The sequence below is a fragment of the Orbicella faveolata genome, unplaced genomic scaffold, assembly GCF_042242905.1.
Source record: "Orbicella faveolata isolate gen_17 unplaced genomic scaffold, um_ofav_v1 contig_13, whole genome shotgun sequence".
NCBI classification, from domain to species: Eukaryota; Metazoa; Cnidaria; class Anthozoa; order Scleractinia; family Merulinidae; genus Orbicella; species Orbicella faveolata.
Genome location: NW_028301540.1, coordinates 31348345 through 31367755, shown reverse-complemented (window position 1 = coordinate 31367755; position 19411 = coordinate 31348345). Strand labels below are relative to the sequence as shown.

Below are 19411 nucleotides of genomic sequence, written 5' to 3'. Positions count from 1 at the left end.
AACTACAACAAATCTATTTGTTTGAGATGTCGTTTTCTTCCCCGCGAAATATTTTGATAAAAAAACACTTCGACTTTAAGGTATTTTACTGTGCATTGATTCTCTTTGCGATAAAAAACCTGACCATGCCATCATTATCCCAGTTCACAACATTCTACCATGAACATCTACATTGCTGCACCGTAGATACCGAAGATAAAAATTTATCAAAACGCGTCATCGCAAATTTTACTGTCATCTTAACAGTTTTCTATTTTCTATTTTCTCAGAAACCTGAATGGCCTATCCAGTTACAGTTGGTGGTTAGGCCTTACCGACTTTGGGCGGAAAATATTTTTATTTCTTTAAATAAACACGAGTATTTTAATAGAAATATAACATTTACACGTCGTACGAACCTACATCCGGGTTCCGAGTGAAGTATTTTTCATATCCTCAATGGTAAAGATATCAATGACGTCATTTTCCGCTTTTCACAATTGCTTGTGCAAAGTCAGTTTATCTATATAATAAAGAAAATTACATGGTGGCTTGAAGATATGAATTTTATTTTATCGTTTAAAAAGCAATATCTTACTCACTCGCTGCGCTCGTTTGTAAAGATGTTTCTTTTATCAGTCGAAAGTAAAGTTCATATCTCCGTGTAAAATCTTCCATGTACATTCTTAGATTACAGAGTATATGTATCTCAGTCAATTAAAACATATGTTACCAGGAATTGAACTATCATATGGACCTATCTGGTGTCTGTCATGTGACCTATTTGTGTGTTCTTCCCGGCCCAAAATTATCAACTTGTCAATAAATAACACGCTTGACTGGTCTTTGTAACATTGAAAACCTCACTGAACAACAGCGATACGATTGTTGGGTTTTTCTGGATGCGGATTGGCTAAACAGAGGGTTGCCTCGCTGCACGTTGTCATAAACAGGAACACGCCATATAACTTGCTGTGCGTCACACCTGCAGGTGCACGTGACGGAGCAGTTTTCTCTTCCACAACAGGTTGAGAGCTTGTTTGTTGATTTTTTAGCCAGCGGTTACCATGGAAAATTAACAGCACCTTACTGCGCCTGTATGTTACTTATGCTTGTGCGCCAGTGAAATCAGCCTTAACAACGACTAAATTGGCCACTCATAACTTAACAAAGACTCAATTGGCCACCAGCCATTCATAAATGATAATAAACAACTTTGCATGATATTGCGTTACGCATTTCATAGTAGCTGAAGGTTTCGCCCCCAAGGGCGATTTCGCACCGACATCGACTAAACTTGATCGAAAAAGGTGGGGGGAACTCGATCGAAGTAGATAGTTTATAGTGAGTTTAGATAGGTGCTGACTCAGTAGCTGCGAACTCGGTTGGCTGCGAAACAGGTAGAGAGGAATAGTGACTAAATCAACTACTCATATTGCTCAATCATGATTGTCTGTACGAGCGTCGCTGGCTTCGTCCTCGGGACGACATTGTCTCGGTCGCCCTTGGTTGATAAGATATATGAATATTTCGCGCTCATTGGTGGAAAACTATAATGAAATAGAATACAATCGAAGCCCAGAAAATCATTTGAAAACATTTCATAAGTTAAGATACAACCAGTCATTTTTACAATAACAGTGAAGAAAGTTACTTATTTACATATAATTTGTTATTTCTTTTGATAAACGTACTGCTTAAAATGCTTTACGGAGACGTTTCAACCACATAACAACTGTATGGCTTTGATCTGTCGAGGGGAAAACAATAACGAAACATATCGACCCGTACGTCGGCGAGATAGCCATACTAATCAGTCTACTACACTCCACACTGTTCTACCGAGAAGCTTAAGACCCGTTTGTCGACAAGTGAAACTTGTCTTTTTAAGAGCTCGGTCAATGTAGTTTCAGTAATTTTGGCCACGTTCAAAATTACCTTCAAATTCAAGAAACCTGAAAATAGTAGTTAACTAAGATAGGAACCAAAGAGACAATAATATACCGTTAAGGAACAAGGACAGTTAAGGATGGAGAAGATTACCACGGATTACAAACGACGAACTTGAAGAATTTAGGCTAAACTTTTCAAGATGCGCAAACGGTAGCTCCTTTAAGATTGGCGCAGCCATTGTTCAGTTGTGTCCTGGTGTACCGGTACACAGAGGGAACAACCCTTGCACTCCTTTCTTTACGAACCTTTGTTTAGCTGTTGAACATTGTTGGGTCTTTTGTATCGGTTCTTGTGAACCGGTACACTAGGACAGAACCCATTGTTCCCACACCGTCGCCTAACTCTTTTTTTATGCTCGCCGGCTCGCTACGCTAGCTGAATTTTTTTCTCGCCCTCACCGGAAGCTTGGTCGCACGCTTTTATTTTCGTCATGTGTGGGAGGAGCAAGATAACGCCCGAGAAGAGACTGGGACCAACACAGAACTTTCCTTCCTGTTGAAGGCAAGAGTAAACCCTTCCCTCCCACCTGGATATGTAACAAATCCCCTATTACTAATGACCTTCAATTTTAACTATATTTACTACAAAACGACTTCAACGGGAACGTTCAACTCAGCAGCGGAAAATAGGACGGAGGTCGTTGGAGAAGACAGAAACAATGTTCTTAGGGAAAAGTTCCTGAGAACGAGGTTGGTTCTTAGCGATCTAAAGAACATAACAGATATGACTAATGGACTAGTCCTTAACTAGTTCGCCTGAAATTAAGATAATTCCTAAGGGATGTGTTTCAAGTTTACTTCCAAATCCAATTTCAATCAACTCTGAGAAAACGGACCAATCAGAAGCAAGGTACTAAAGCAAGCCCTGTCACTGTTAACCGATCAAAATTTCAGAAAGTAATTCGACACTCAGACCTGCTAAACTGAGCATATAACTCTTTTACCTAAACTGAACATGGCTGGCATTACAAGAGAAAAATAAACGCTATGGTCGAGATAAACAAAAACCTCGAAAACCTTGGCATCCATTTTGCAAGGTTAGCTCTAAAATATATTAACAGAATCGACCAATCTGTACTATCACGACTTTCTGCGCTTTGCAGTTTCACTAGTGGCCCTTCATGGGGACATTTTCCTGTTCACCTCCATGCTTTATGCTGCAACTGTTCGTCAATTTTGTAGCCTGATTTTACTTCTTTGAACTCCAAACTCCTCGAAGGATTGAAGTAATCCTGACATGGCCTGATCGTTGCTTGCGTTACGTCACGCTCGACTTAACGTTACGTCCACTGCGTTACATCGAGGCTAACATTGCGTTACGTCACGTCTGGGAATTGACAACAGTGGATGTGTTTTTTCTGTTCACTGGTGGCTTAAGATAGGGATCTTCACACAACGTCAGTACATCTGCTCGCTCTTCCTTCCGGTATACAAGGCAACGGCGTATGAAATTCTGCGGAAAGGTGAACACGAATAAAGACCGCTTAGTATTTCTCAAGCTGTGTCGTGTACAGCGTGACGGCGGCGATCTCTTGTGACTGATCGGTCAGTAGATTACTTTCATATTTCCCAAATCAAATTAAAACTGGCTTGGGATGGGAGGGGGGTGGGGCTGCGGAGGTGTATAATAAACTAACATGTTCTATGGAATGCTATCTTCGATTGGAACGAGTAATCGTCACCAAGGCAATCTCTTCGCTCCTTTTGGACTCGGTACATGAACGAAAAGCCCGACATCTCGCCAACAACAAAACGCTTGCTTCGTTTCATATCTAAATCTTCTTTGCTACTGTACCAACCTTTGCCTCGTTACTAACGGCAGGTTTAGCGGGGAAATCCACCTCTCTCGCCTTTAGAATCGTGTTATTTTCCAAGATGGCTGCTTGAGTCTGGTTGTGACCAAACGGCTGAAAAAAATAAAATTGCAGACTTTTGCTCCATAGCAGTTTTTAACACGTGATAACGGCATAACCAGGCCGGTACTCACACTGAAATGTGTAGAATAGCGCTCCAAATAAATGATTTGAATTCGTTCAATCGGGATTCCCTGTACATCTACTTCACAGTCAACGTTGTATTTTTATCAAAAAATGTAAAAGAAATTTTATAACAACTAAAATCAACAAAACAAAATCAGTTGTACAGTACTAAATTTCACGTCACTCTCGTCTTACCTTTTTGCCATAGAGCATTTGAAAAAATATAACACCCACCGACCACACATCTACCTGAAAACAAAACCATTCATTTCTTACTGATCGCCAAGTTTTTCACTGTCCACAAGTAATTGTCAATACATGGCATTATAGACGATTTTTTTCCTTCTTGCTGACTAATGTATTGAATGCAATGAAAAGTGAAACAGATCGATTCTTCCCACAGAAAAATTAAAAACAAAATAGAACACTTAAGGCGGGGGTACACATGAATTTAAGTGAAATTTTAGGAAGTTTAAAGAGGGATTAAAAGGATAAAAAGGGGTTTGGAACACCACCAGACAGTTGATTGCCCCCAAAAGGGCACCCCGGGTTGGTGGGAACTGTTTGGTGTACGTCTACCAATTTCTAACTTCAATTTCTAATTTTAAAACAACATCAAATTTTCAAAATTTCCTATTTCCATAAATTTTACTAATCCTTTGAGAAAAACTATTTATCCCCAAATCTACCCAAAAATTACCAAAAAATTTACAAAACAGCCCAAAACGTAGCTATGTGAAATGAGCAGAGAGATTTTCCACTGCTTGAAACGTGAACGAGATATTTGCATTCAAACCATAATACCCAGCAAAAATATGGCCTTCTTGTTAACCCCCGCCTTAACACCAACGGGTATCACATTCTCATTTTTACCCAGATCGTAACTTGAACGCCTACGAGAGGCTATCATTAAAGGGAAATGGTTGAGCTTAATTCCGTTCCGTATTTTCTACAATAAAACTACGCAGTCAATGGAAACGCTTAAACACTCAATACCTGAACTATAGAGCGTTTTTACGTGACGTCACGGCAGCCATATTGGTGTTCCAAAACAATGAAACGGCGGCCATGTTGGTGTACCAAACCAATCCTGTGGGAGTTGAACTCTTTTCTCATGTTAAAACTTTCTTTTGTTTCAATTAATTTGCATGGCTGCTGGCTACGTGAGTGAGAACGTTCTGTTTAAATTTTCTAACTGACATTCCAATACCTTTGAAGATATTTTTGGCGGCTCCTTCCCGACAACAAAACACTCAGGGGGGAGGTACCAGTAAGTACCGGCTCCTTGAGAAGTAAGGTCCATACTGTCGTCACTACTATCCATGACTTTACTGAGACCAAAATCTGTGACCTTCACCTCCCCACTGAGTGCACCTGTGCCCACTAGGAGAATGTTACCTGTGCAGCAAGACATATGAACACTTTTAACAAAGTTTCGATAATCTGGCCTCTCGGTGCCTACACTCAACGGACTCATCGGTACAAAATAAGTCATTCTCAATGGCCGCCAAGCTATGCATTGTGACATTGGAAGGAGCTAGGTCAAGGTTTGCACATCTTGAAAAGTTTAGCCTAAATTTTTCAAGTTTGTCGTTTGTAATCCGTGTTAATCTTCTCCATCCTTAACCATCCTTGGTCCTTTATGATTTAATATTATCTCTTTGGTGTTTTTCTATCTTAGATAACTACTATTTTCAGGTTTCCTTTAATTTAAAGGTAATTTTGTATGTGGCCGAAATAACTCAGGTCCTTTGATCTGACAAGCCGCGCCGCAGTCCGGCGCTACAAAGAATATTCACTTACCTGGCTTTAAATCGTAGTGAATGACTGGTGGTTTTATTTCGTTCAAATACTTGAGGGCACTCACGGTCTGCAAACAATAAGACGAAAGCTGATGAGAAAAAGTTTCTTCGTTTCAGTCGCTGATACGAGCATACGGCTTCTTCCAGAAAGATCGCACTTATTCCTTACACCGCTTAACAAGGTTTATATGAGACAAAACACTTTTGTAGACAATGTGCAGACAGACAGACAGACAGACAGACAGACACTTTATATAGCCTTTATTTAAATACCAAAATTGTTAAAATTTGAAATACAATAATTATGAAAATTTAAAATTACGATAAATATCAATTGAAAGTACATACTGTTAAAAAACTGATAAAACCAAGAATGTTCCTCTTGAATCATTTATCTTGTTACAACTTCTCAAGGCCTCTGGGAAGGAATTCCACAGTTTTGCACTTAGGTGCAAAAATCTGTGCAAATAGATACTTCATGAAAACTACAAAAGCGCGTTTGTTTCCTTCTCTCTACGATTATATTTGGTGATTACGAAAAGAAGAGACAAACAAACAGCAGGGAGTGAGAGAAACAAAAATACGAACATATACCTGCATAACGATAGACTTCGCCTGCCAAGAGGAAAAAAATACACGTCTGTTAGGTTTCTGACATAGCACGTGGAGACCAGTAATGTCATGTGGCATATAAAAGGCTTGAGTTGCAGGAGAGGGTGTACATACTGTAAATAATTAAGATATGTGGTATTTAACTCTCCGAATAATCGCCGCTGAAAGCCTAGTAGAGATTGTACTCATTCTTTAACGAACTACGTCACGGTTTGCACATCTTGAAAAGTTTAGCCTACAGTTCGTCGTTTGTAATCCGAGTTAATCTTCTCCATCGTTGTTCCTTAATGGTTTATTATTATCTCTTTTGGTGTTTTTCTATCTTAGTAAGCTACCATTTTCAGGTTTCCTTTAATTTAAAGGTAATTTTGAACGTGGCCAAAATTACTGGAAATACCATGACTGAGCTCTTATAAAGACAAGTTTCACTCTCCAGCGGACGGGTTGTTAGCTTGTCGGTAGAACAGTGTGGAGTGTAGTAGTGTTTTTCAGCCACTTTTCAGTTTATGCTGACTGCATAACATCAAAATCCAGAGAATACTCAAGGCATAAAACTTACTTCTCTCTCTGGCACTGTTTTATGTTGTTTCAGTAAGAAATCCAAGTCATTGCCATCACAGTACTCAAGAACTGTACAGAACCTAAAGATATTCACAAAACAACTCAAAAACGACTATAAAACCTGAATGTTCCCTAGCAAAAAGGCAACAGAAGAAGTCTAATAATGCAAATGTATGCTAATTATTACCATTATTACAATAAAATATTACAATTATTACAACGTCACTACATTGATAACTTACGAGTGTTGACCAATCTCAAAGACATCGTAAAGGCGAACAATCCTCTAGAAAAGAAAACAAACATACGCAGAGCTAAGGCGCGACTTTTGATGGTCCGACACAGCAAAAATGGAACAATGCTAATTAAAAATCAACCAAACTTTGAAGCAAGACAGTAATTGTATCAACTTACTGGATGATCTAGTGACTTATGAATATTGTACTCTCGTAACGCGTGTCTGCAAATGTGATAAAAGAAGCCTGTGTCAAGTTCAGTGAAACACCTTATGAGTCATAATGAAACAAGTCAGGATTAGACTTTGATAAGTAAATATATAATAAGGGAAAAAAGATATCATAAACTGAGGAATTAAATTTACAGTTTTGTTAACAATATTTATCGATCAAGGTTAGTACGTTTTTTGAGGTTTTAAAATTCCATGACTTTCCATGACCTTTCCGAGTTTTTCACGACCTATGCTAAGTAGTTGTTCTCAAAGTATTGTCAAAACAACCTGTTATGTAAGGTTATTTCCCACATTATGATGCATAGAATGCGTGCTAGTGTTTCAATTTTACAGGAATTAAAACCGGTTTTCTGACTCGTCTGATCATTTTCCCTTTTTTTTCTCAGAAAGTATACTACTTTACCATGACTTTCCATGACCCACACTTCCATTTCAAGACTTTCCAGGCCTGGAAAATGAAATTAAAAATTCCGACTTTCCAGGTTTTCCATGACCCATACGAACTCTATAATGATACACTATAGACAATAAAACAGCCTTAACTTCCAACCCAAAGACTACATCAGACAACACAATTCAGTCAAGTTCCATAGCAGACAGACTTACTTAATATAGTTTGTTTTCTTATCTTCTTTCCAGTCATTAAATAATTGATGTATTTTGCAGGCGACGTATCTGTGTTCCTTGAGATCATATCCCTGAAAAATTACCAATGAAAGTCAAACAATAAATCTAGTATCTTCACAGTTAAACAATAAATCCAGTACCTGATGTGAAGTATATATGAAATAATTCATATTTGAACTGCAGTTGTAGATGAAAGTGAAGAATGATCATGGCAGTAAATTTTCCAATTTAAGCAATTAGAAAGAAGCAGCCTGAAAAAAAATCAGGGCTTCAACGGGATTTGAACCTGTGACCTTCGTGATACCTGTGTGATGCTCTACCAACTGAGCTATGAAGCCACACATCGGGAGCGAGGTCAATTAATTGAGTTCATATCTTCCCGTGAGGAGTGAAATGATGTGAAGTATATATGAAATAATTCATATTTGAACTGCTGTTGTAGATAAAAGTGAAGAATGATCATTGCAGTAAATTTTCCAATTTAAGCAATTTTTCCAATTTTTGCTTAAATTGGAAAATTTACTGCGATGATCATTCTTCACTTAAATCCAGTATTTTTACAGGCAAACAATAAATCCAGTATCTCCACAGTCAAACAATAAATCTAGTAGTTCTATAAAATGATCGCCTGGGTAAGGGTATACTTCTGAAAAGAACTGTTGTTGGTGACTGACGTTTCGACAACCTGTGCGAAAGTCACCTTCAGAGTCATTATATCTCCATTTCACTTGATCCAACAAGTATGCAGTACGCTACTTCAAGTCAGGACAAAGCTCAGGAAATACATTTCCTCAGAGAATAACTATCCATACCTCACATTTCCCAGGCAACAAAGTATCCTGCATTAAGTACTGAAAATTAAGTTAAAGCACCCTTAAAAATAAATTTTTCAACAATCTCACCTTATAAACTTCACTGAAGCCTCCTTTACCTAATAAATTTAGCAATAAGTATCTACTGTTTAGAGTTGGATGATCCTTAAATCTGCAGAAATAAAGTGTTAGAATAGATCAATGATGGAATTATGACAGCACTGAAAAGTACTTGTAATTACTGTCAACTTGTACTTTAGCTTTGGTTGCCAAAAATCAAAGTTAATATACTAAGCACTTTGGAAACATTGCAGATGCCGGGGTTCCAATAAGGGCTGAGCACCAGTCAAATTGACTGGCCGTGAGGAAGATTTTGCCTGCCTGGTTTGACCACCTAGCTAAAGGAATATTGTTTTTCAGAGAAGCATTTTGCCTGGCTCCTGACCAGTTGTCTTCCTGCTGAAAACGTTAATGAAACCCCTTGGATGTTTCAAAGGAAATTTGTAACCTCCTACAAAGACATTCTTTTGTCTTGTCACACAATCCTTCCAGAGAAGTACATGATAAGCCAAAAGAAAGACTGCAGAGGCTCCAAAATTTTGCTAAACAGACAAATCCTGTAGGTCTGCAGTGCATACAGAGAGCTATAGACACAGGAACGCAGATTACCTCAAGACAGGAGCACAGGTATATCAAGAGTGATTACTTGATAACCCTTTTTAAAATCTCAGTAGTGATCAATCTCTAATTTCTCAATTTAATACCAATACATTATCAAGCAAACAAACAAGGAGACTATGGAAAATCAACAACTAAGTTATAGCCTTGATGTACTGCCAAATTCTCTGAACTGACATAAAGAGCTGTATGGATATCAGTACTGAGAATAACCATTTTGAACTTGGAACTGAAAGGGTTGAGCACTTACTTTGAATTATCTTCATTGTGTATTCTTTTTGACTCTCGTATATGGAGGTTTCTTTCTCTATCCAGTTTTTCTAACTCCATTTGGAGATCTGTCTCTTCCTGGTGAGAATAATGTCAAAAAGCCAACATTGCATTACATGACAAAGAAATGGTAATCTATTGGCAGCATCATTTAAAAAAAACCAATCATCTGGGACCCAATCCTCAAGAATCTCTTTAATATACATGTATGCAGAGGAAAAATAAAATGACTTGTTTATTGATAATATATGGTAAGCTCTGAAGTTAATGAATTGTTGTTAGCCAAGATATCAAGTGGAGGGCCTCGGTGAAAACATGTGGACAACTTAGGCATTAAGATTTAAGATAATAAGAAAAAAAAATACACATATGTGAAAGAATATTATCACTAAGGAAATGACAACTGTTTGCACAAGTACAGCTTCCCAAGGACCACAAAAAAAGACCTTGTTACATACACTGATCATGAGACTTGTCTGTAAAGACAGCGCAACATGTCAGTTGATTAACAAGTGCAATTAATCTAGCATGGTGTCTGGGCTCATGAAAAACAACTAGCAAAGTAAAGCTACCTTCACAAGCAATTCAAGCCATGCTGGTTTTCCTTAATTTAATCTATTTACAGATAGGTATCACAGGGCCCGAAAAAAAACTTGAATTCCAGCTTCCCCTTGGGACAAGCATCTCTCAAATATTGCTTGCCCTGGGCAAGTCTTAGTTTGTTCTTTTAATGATTTAGTTAGCAGATGACTTGCAAGGTCCCAGTTTCCCATCGTGCAAGTGAGAGGGAAAAGGTACCTGCTCAGAAGGAGAATCTCCTTGTCCCCGACCACAAGACAGCACTTTTTTCGAGCCCTGTTACCATACATTGAAATTGGTGTTTAAATATCAGGCCAGCTAAGCCTTAACTGCAGAGTGGTGATTGAAGATGGTTCTTTCAGTAGGTTATTCATATTTTATTGTAGCAGTCTTGTCACTACACATAGAATTTAATTACCTTTTTAAGTGCCATAGCTCTGAGTTTTAAAATTTCCTCTCTCTCATGGTACTCCATTGGTGAAAGCCTATCAACAAGAACAAAATCGGATCAACAACAGTAATTAGATGCTGAGAGAAAATACTTCCAGTATTAAGGTTAGTTAACATGATTTGTAACTATGGTGTACTAGTCTGAAAATCATTCTCACTAGCCCTCAAAAAAGTTTTTCTCTGACATTACTTCATCTGTAATCTGAATTTCCTCAAACATTTTCCCACAAAACTTCACTTGTCCATTGTACAAGTGAAGTGTCTTGTCATCGGTTTGATGGCCAGAATCCACTACAGTGTGACAGCCAGAATTCATTAGCCAGGATGGATAATCCTCTAACCCTGGGCTATCGGACAGGACTTTCTTTGTGCACTGAGATGTTTTAGGTACACTGTACACCATTCATCTACTTACACTGGTGATGTTGGCCTTGCAAACTGATCACTATCTGAACTGGACGTCTTTGAAAGTCTTTTTTCTTTCACATCTGGAAATGAAAAGCAGTGTTAATTTTGACAAAAACAGCGACTAAAGAATTAAAATTTTAATTAAAAATACAAAACAACAATATCCAGCATTGTTTAGTTCCAGAAAATATCCATACCTCCCCCACGGAAGGGATTTTTTCTAGCACCTCCCCACCCCTCTGGAAATTCCAGTTAAGCTTCATACATTTCATAAAATTTTTTTGGTCTTCCAGAACCCCCCACCCCCCAGGAAATTCCAATCCCTTCTGTGGGGGGAATATGGATATTTTCTGGAACTGCACATTCAATAAAAAGAAGTTGGATATAAGTATCTACAAAATCGACAATCTAAAACTGACTTGCGGTATTAGAAGGCGGCTTTTTCTTTGCCAAGGCTTTCTTCTGTTTTTCTAATTCCTCCCTTTGCTGATTTATTCTTTCTTGTTGCCTGAAAATAAGATTGCTGTTGTTACGTCAGCTATTTTCCTGCCAGCAATCAGTAAAAGATAATTAAGGGGTGCTAGGGAGTGACTGACATCAGGAAATAATTTTATCTCTAAGGCAACATATGTGTACTGAAGGTCAGCAATCCATGCACAGAGCTACGTACATGTGTATTTAGTATGTAATAAAATAAACCATCAATTAAATCAGAGAATTACCCTGCCAGCTCTTTGAAGGCATGTCCATCTACCCATGTCTCTACAAATGACACTCCTTGTCTATGTAAAGAAATTTTTAAAAAGGAACATTTAGAATTAAAAACATTTGCTTTGTCAGCAGACCAACAGTCATACTTGAAATCTATCTGAAACTTCTCAGTCTTCACAAAATGTGCATCACTGATGATAAGTGGACATCAAAAATTTTCTATGGAGCCTAAGATACCACCCTCTTGAAGAGCTCTGGGGCAAAATTTAGCCATACCTGTGTATTTCTCCACCAGTTTTGAATGCAAAGTGGTTGGTCCAAATTTGCCAACAAGTAACAATACTTTAAATCCAGCAATTACTATTCATATAAATTTTCTTGACAAGAAGTGGGCATCCACAGGGTGCCTGGACACTATTAAACTGAAAACCTGTACAGAGGGGTACACAGGGTTTGTACCCTTTTTCAGAAACAAATTTCCAGGACTTTTCCAGGACTTTCCCAGGACTCAGATTGATTTTTCCAGGACTCTAAAATTTACATTAACCCTTTCACTCCCAAGATCTCAATTTTAATTCTCCTTGTTGTGTGCCATACATTTCATATTTTTTACTTGAGTTTAACAGATTTCCAACACTTTCCAGGACCAGTAGCCCTTTTCCAGGACTTTCCAGTCCTGGAAAATGCACAGTAAAATTCCAGGACTTTCCAGGTTTTCCAGGACCTGTACGAACCCTGGGTACAGAAGGGTACAGAAGAGTATAGTACGTCCGGAATAACAACAGTGTCATAATCAAACAACATAAAATTTCTGTACATCCTACATTTTTGGGACACTTGCCAACTTTGCAAATTACAGAGAAATGAAATCCACTTCAATGTAAATCTGGTCTGTCAGAAATCAACACTAACATTTACCTGACAGGGACAAACTGACCCAGTCGTAATCTGTTCTTCATGCAAGTTTCTCTGCCAGCTTTCTTTTCGAGGGTGGACTGTTTAAAAAAAAAAAAAATTGCCATGGGTATATAATTCTTTAAAGAAATCCGAATAAGTTGATGTAAGTAACTTTTTTTTTAGTCCATTTATGTATGATTGTCCTAATTAGGGTTACTGATGTTTCACATAACAGACAAGAATTCCATTCAGGTTGTTGAAATGTTGGTCACCAAGAACAGTCCTTGTAAGAACTACCCTCACCCATATGATCACGCAAGACTTAGAGCTAAATACTCCTATGTTTAAACCATTAACTTCACATTGGTGTTTCTGTCTGTCTGTCTGTTTGTCTGACTGTCTGTTTGTCTCTGTCTGTTTGCCTGTTATCGCTGTAACAGCAGTAACCCTGTCTCTCTCTTGATCACAAATTTAAGTTATCCTCCAGGAAGTACACTAGCCTCATGGTTGGTTAATGGTTAGGTTTAAAGGCTGTAAGCATGTTGTACTCCATATCAAGAGGTCTACGTTTAGCTCATTGGCCAGGATTTTTTGTCCAGACTTACACAGGTACTTACAGCAGTAATAAGCAGTTTCTTGTTGATAGCTAAACACTTCTCCAGACTTTCTTTTGCCTTAGCAGCAGCTTTCTACAGGGTTAGAAAATACAAGCGATTTTAATTTTGGGTTCAAGAACTGATCATCCACAGTACATGTGGGGGTCGACACATTGATTTAATTTTGACAGGTTATTATTCTGCAACCAATCAGATAGTAGAACACACAAGAGGGATAAGCAACTCCTTAATTAGGGTTTTGGGTTTACATATAATCATCTAACATATCTCTCTTCTTCTCTTCTTTGCATGCCAGATGAACTGAGTGTACAGTTTAAAGGATCTCATTTGTCATAATAAAATCTTGCTAGGTTCAAACATTGTGTGGCTCCAGAAAATATCCATACCCCCAATGCGAGGAGGGTCAGTTTTGGAAATTCTAGGGGAAAGGGAGATCTCAAGAGCCAAGAACTTTTTGAAAGAAAAAGGGGGGATGTTGCTGTACGTGAGGGGGGGGGGGGAGGGGTTTCAAACCAAAAATCCCTCTATGGGAGGGGTATGAATATTTTCTGGAACAACAACGTCATTTAAAACTGAGTACCTGTTGAATATCAAGCTGGTTTTTGTAGTCCTCAACAAGCTTTAGGAAATTTTAAAAACAGAAAAAACCAACACAGGTAATATTTAGTAGCTTAAATTACCAAGGAATTGATAAATAAATGTGTTTGCTAATAAGTGTCAAATCTATACACATGTACATGTATATTGTATGTACATCTATTGTTGTACTAGTATTACATGAAAAATGGAAAAAATGTTGATTGCTAACTAAAATTACTGGTAATATTGATGGTAAAAGGGTCAAACTGACATAATTGTGTACTGTATGTACAATCATGTGTTTTTTAAGGACTAAAATTGCAAAACAATGCCAAAACCTTAAGATGAATTTTATTTGAAATATCTGGCTATTAAATATCTCTTTTACTGTCCCCTTGTTTATAGATCGTCTTCATTTGCATACTAGGGGCTTTTTTTTTCTATCTACATTATTTAATCTTGTAACGTCGCTTAATTAATTCATTTATTGTTAGTATTGATAGACTATGATTCATATTACCCTTTCAAGATCTTCAATCTTGCTTTCCTTTTCTTGGGAAGAAGCCACTCCTGATGAAAAGAATGTCTCCATTTCCTGTTCACAATAATTTAAGAAATTAATATTTAGGTTTAGTTTACATGCAAATTTTATTGGTTCTGAATCTCATTACAGTTGATCAAGAGAAATATTCAATTCTAGTAGAGTTTATACCCTTAGGCTGTCAGTTGTCAGGATTGTCTGTAAAAAATAAGACAGAAGACAAATTGAATTAATTATTTGTCATAAAAAACAAAACACATTGAAAGGTTTGACTTTAGTGCAGTAGTGTCCGTTTTCAATCCACTACACACCTGGGACATACCTTCTCGTCATGAAATCAGAAGGCCATAAGCAATCATGTGGTACAAGAGATAGGTTTCCCCTGATACATGTTATCATTAATTAATGTACATCTATTTGAGAATCTTGAAAATGAATTGTGCAGCCTGGGAAACAAACCTGTGTTGATTCGTGAACAAATATTCCAGCAGAATCAATCCCATCAGATCCGTCTGACTCAGATTCAGGTGGACAAGCTTTGATTTTTAATGGACAGGGCAATGTAGAGCTACTATCTGCTTGGAACTGAAAGTGGAAGAGTTCCGAATTTCACTTAATAACCAGAACTGAGCTACACTTAACAAGCAATCACAGTTTACGATTTAAGTTACTGGTGTTAATTAGAAGAGTCCTAGGATGCACAATGGTTGCCCTCTCTTGGAGAAAGTCAGCAAAACAAAAGCTCTTGTTCTGAGCTACATTGCATTGTGAAAAACAGCATTAAAGTGGCTAGAAAAACATCCTCTCCACTTGTCAAGGACTGCCAATTAGATTTTTCTGTGGGTGGGTTAGTCAACTTTCCCTGCTAACTGGTATGATGGGCAAAGGTGAAGGCAAGCAATCTGGCAATTAATTAATTAATTAATTAATTAAGCTTACGTAAGCACTACATTACAGTATTCCAAACAGTGTGAAGAGAAATAAAATTAAAAAATACATGTACCTGAGATGTAAATGATGGTAAGAGATTCTGTGGACTTCGACGTGCAGGGGAACTTTCATTCTGTGATAAGCGACAAAAATATTAGCTTATGTATCTATAGACTTATTAGATAAAATAAATTAATTATGTCAAAGTAAATAAATAAAAAAATATAGATAAATAGATTGGAATTTGGTAGTGGCACATTCTGCATCTTCGTCCTGACACTGTTTCTGGGTCAAACTGGTATTTGGAATATTGGTTTTCGTGGAGAAAGAAATTTAATAAGAGAAGTTCTCAGAGAGAAACCCTCAGGGCAAAGTGAGAATCAACAACAAATTCAACCACTTGCCCTGTGACCCTAGATCCAGGATTAACATGCTAGTGGGCCATATCAGTGGGAGGTCAGCGCTCTATTACCACTACGTCATCCTTGCCACAAAAGAAACATGTCATATTCTTATAGAACAAAAACATACAATACAAAATACCTTGAAATACTCAGTGATTTTATTGCTCGCTTCTGAGCGTCCACTTTTACTGAGAATACCTTCAAAAGAAAAGCAACTCCACATTTCAAACTCTTAACAGGTGACCATTTCAATGGAAGCTATCACTGACATGTAACTACATTTGCTACTTTTCTGTGGTGTCTAATTATCATTTTTATTAATCGATTTCAGAATTTTGTCGCCATCTTCTTTTTTGTGGTTAAAGGATGTAAAGTTCTTTACCAGGAGAGTCTCCATCCACAGCTGCTTTTCGTTTCCTTCCAGAATGCTTCTCTGTTCTCTGGCCAGGTGTAGTGCTCTGTGAAACAAAACAAAAAAGAAAAAAAAACTAGTTTGTTACCTCAGCAAGGAGAGTGCCAGTCTGATAAGCAGGAGGAGATGTGAGGGAATGGTTCAAATCCAGTACAAACCAATGACATTCATATCAATCTGGGCTAACATGTAAGTGACAGATGGCCTCTTCATACGAAGTTGGTAGCTACATGTGCTGGCCCCATTGGTGGACAAAATTAATTTTGTCCTTCTGTTCTCCATCCCACCTGGCGATGAACGGCAGACAAAGAGATGAGGGCAGACAGAGTGAGCTGACCTGGAAGAGCTAATGAGGAAAGTGAAAGGCAGGCAGCAGTGGTCTCTGGTAGTGACTGTACAAGCCCAAGGGCATGAAGAGGATTGGGTATTGAGTGAGTTCTCCATAACTGAAATTGGTTCGCATGCAGAAGAATCTCTTTCTACATCTGCAGAACTGTATCCAACAATTTCAGGAGTGGACACATGAGTGAGAAGTGTTGTACAAAATTCTCTACTGTTTGTCCAGAGTTTTAGGCAAGTTAGTGTGTTATGAAAGTGAAATTTGAAATGCTTTGAATACTTTCAATTGATACCTCAAATTCTTTATCACTTCCCACAGAGGAGATACTGGCATTGCTCTGTTGAGAATCTTGATTGATACTCTAAAAGAAAATATCAAAAATAAAGAATGGTAATCTTTCATGCAAGGAATTAAACTAAACCGTACCAACAACAAGAATACAGTATAGATAAATAATAAAATCTACAGCAGCCTTGAGTGTTATTGACTGTAATAGTCCCTATATATGGTTTGCAGAAGAGGTGCACCATATGATTTTACGATAACTGCAACAATTCTTGCGTGTTCATTGGCTAATTTTCATTGTCAATAAGCGAACAGACACATGAATTTATAATTTATGCGATGTAGCAACGAGCAAGAGCAGACACTCAAATAGTTTGTTATTGTAAAAAACAAATTGGTGTCCATTTTTCATGCCTCTGTCCTGTTATTGACAAAGTAGTCTGCAGATCTACTTGGCTATCGCCTCGTGGATCCACAGCTACTTTGACATTATTATGACAAAATTCATGATCAATGACAGGACAGATATGCATGAAAAACTGATGTCAATTTGTTACTTTGAATACAGATTCTTATCAAAGCTTTTTTCTAAATGAGATTCTTTGTTCTTTTTGTGTACATTCCTTAACAGGGATGACCTGGATCAGGATGAGTGATCCAAGATCACTTGGATCATGGTGCATCAAAAGGGTCGATGACTCCACTCTGAGGGTGGTCGAGGGTTTAATTGGCTCCTTTTGATGCACCATGATCCAAGTGATCTTGAATCACTGATCCTGACCTGGATCAATGAACACACCCCTGACAATCCCCTGAAAAAATTGAGTTTTTTTGAAAATGGTTTTCTGTAAGGATCTTTTAGACAAGATCAACAAAGAGATAAATTAACAATCGTTGGTCATGAGTAATCAAGACCTTCTTTGCCTCTCACACCCACGATATATAAACTAATAAATAAGCGTATAAAATTTACATATAATGACTGCAAGGTCTGCTAAGTTGAGACAAAATTGAGTTTTACACTTTAATTAATAGTTTGAAAACGGCAAATAAATTTGTTAAAAACTGGAGATTTTAGCTAAATTAAAAATGACCGCCCAACATATTTGATTGATTACTAGTAAACACAATATCGGAAGTCGCATATTAATACGTGAATTCTGCACAAACCCGTGGAGTGGAGAATCTTGCTTCCAACAACTCTCGCTTTTGCGGGTCCAAAGCTTCAAGCCGCGAAAAATGGATTTCGCCCTCAACGTTCCGCGCTTCACTGGCTGTTGCCACTAAAAGGAAATATCGAACATAAGAATGCAAAGGCTTCTAGCATTTCCTGCTCTCAAATTGATCACAACCAAGAAATACGTGTAGTTCCCTGAGCACACGAGTTTAACACCGCACTCACTTGAATTTTTCTGACTCATCTGCGAGGAAGTCGTGCTGTGTTCGAGCTGCAACTGAAACCCAGGGCTAGCTATTTCAGGGCCGCAAGGCTCATCCATACTTCAGACTACTATTCAATGTACAAAGACGAACAAAAATCATGGTGTGATAGTTCGAATTTGGCTACGAATTCATCATTTGTGTTGTGGATCTCCCTCGAGGCACCGAAAGACACTTGAACAGAGGCCTGGCTACCAAGTCTAATCGGTATCAGAGGGTAGTACAGAGGAATGTGCACCAATGGGGAAGGAACTGAAATACAGTTGGCTAGCCTGAGGATGAGGCAGATGGCGATTAGCTACACTAATTTGTACTGTGCGACGGATAATTCTGCGTTATTCACAAACTGGCACTAAAATAAGATGCCCTCTCTATCTTTTCTCTCCTCGGCAACAGTTAAGAAATTTAAGGTTCGTAGGGTGTTTCACCTTTTACCATAATAAAGGACTTATTAAAACAACTGGGATGTAGTCTTTGAATTGTAATGAATACAAAATGAGACCTAAAAAACAGCTGAATCAAAAGGCCAGTAGGGGAGAGGTTCTCTTGAATAAATTTTATTGTATAGGCTTGACAATGGCTTGGAGAAGGAAATGGATCCAAAAATGAAAAGAGAAAAGGAAGAGAAAAACTATACAAAGAGCTGAAATGGATATTGCTGTGCTACAGCATTGTCAGAATGGAAAAGGGAATAGTTAAGACCAAGGCAAAATGGTTAAAGGCATCACTCAACGGGTCAAAAAACTAAAGAACAAAATGAGTTCATTTAATAATCCAGTTATCCAGTTAAGAAAGCCGATGTAGTGCATTTAAACAAACAAAGGCTCCTAACAAATTTTGACCGGTCACATATTAACCCATAAGTACATTTTCAAAACAATTGCATAAGGGGATCAAACCAGACGTTTTGTTTAATGGTAGGGATCTGCCTTGTCCAAAAGTGCAGGCAACAGGAAGGTGCAGCAGTGCCACACGCACTGCGGTGTAAGATTCCTGTAAACCCTGGCAGCGAGTCAGTGAAATACCGTGTGCACAGCTAGTCTGTCGATATAGCTCTCTTAGTGGCAAATAAATGCT

General features: G+C 38.0%; 1 protein-coding gene across 1 annotated transcript; it reads right to left on the bottom strand.

The window, feature by feature from the left end:
- Window positions 1-1565: 1565 nt before the first annotated feature.
- On the bottom strand, window positions 1566-19286 carry LOC110062449 (serine/threonine-protein kinase tousled-like 2). Its single transcript, XM_020769370.2, has 28 exons — window positions 18297-19286; window positions 18065-18177; window positions 16902-16970; window positions 16240-16315; window positions 15997-16055; window positions 15527-15586; window positions 14983-15108; window positions 14695-14721; window positions 14503-14577; window positions 13984-14022; window positions 13404-13475; window positions 12808-12884; window positions 11901-11960; window positions 11598-11686; window positions 11186-11258; window positions 10739-10805; window positions 9722-9819; window positions 8884-8965; window positions 7961-8052; window positions 7300-7345; window positions 7128-7171; window positions 6884-6965; window positions 6307-6327; window positions 5714-5780; window positions 5121-5308; window positions 4106-4159; window positions 3731-3838; window positions 1566-3384 (listed from the first exon to the last, which is right to left on the bottom strand). Exons 1-28 carry the CDS (start codon window positions 18391-18393, stop codon window positions 3253-3255), a joined length of 2193 nt encoding a protein of 730 aa, XP_020625029.1. The 5' UTR covers window positions 18394-19286; the 3' UTR covers window positions 1566-3252.
- Between the last annotated feature and the right edge of the window lie 125 nt (window positions 19287-19411).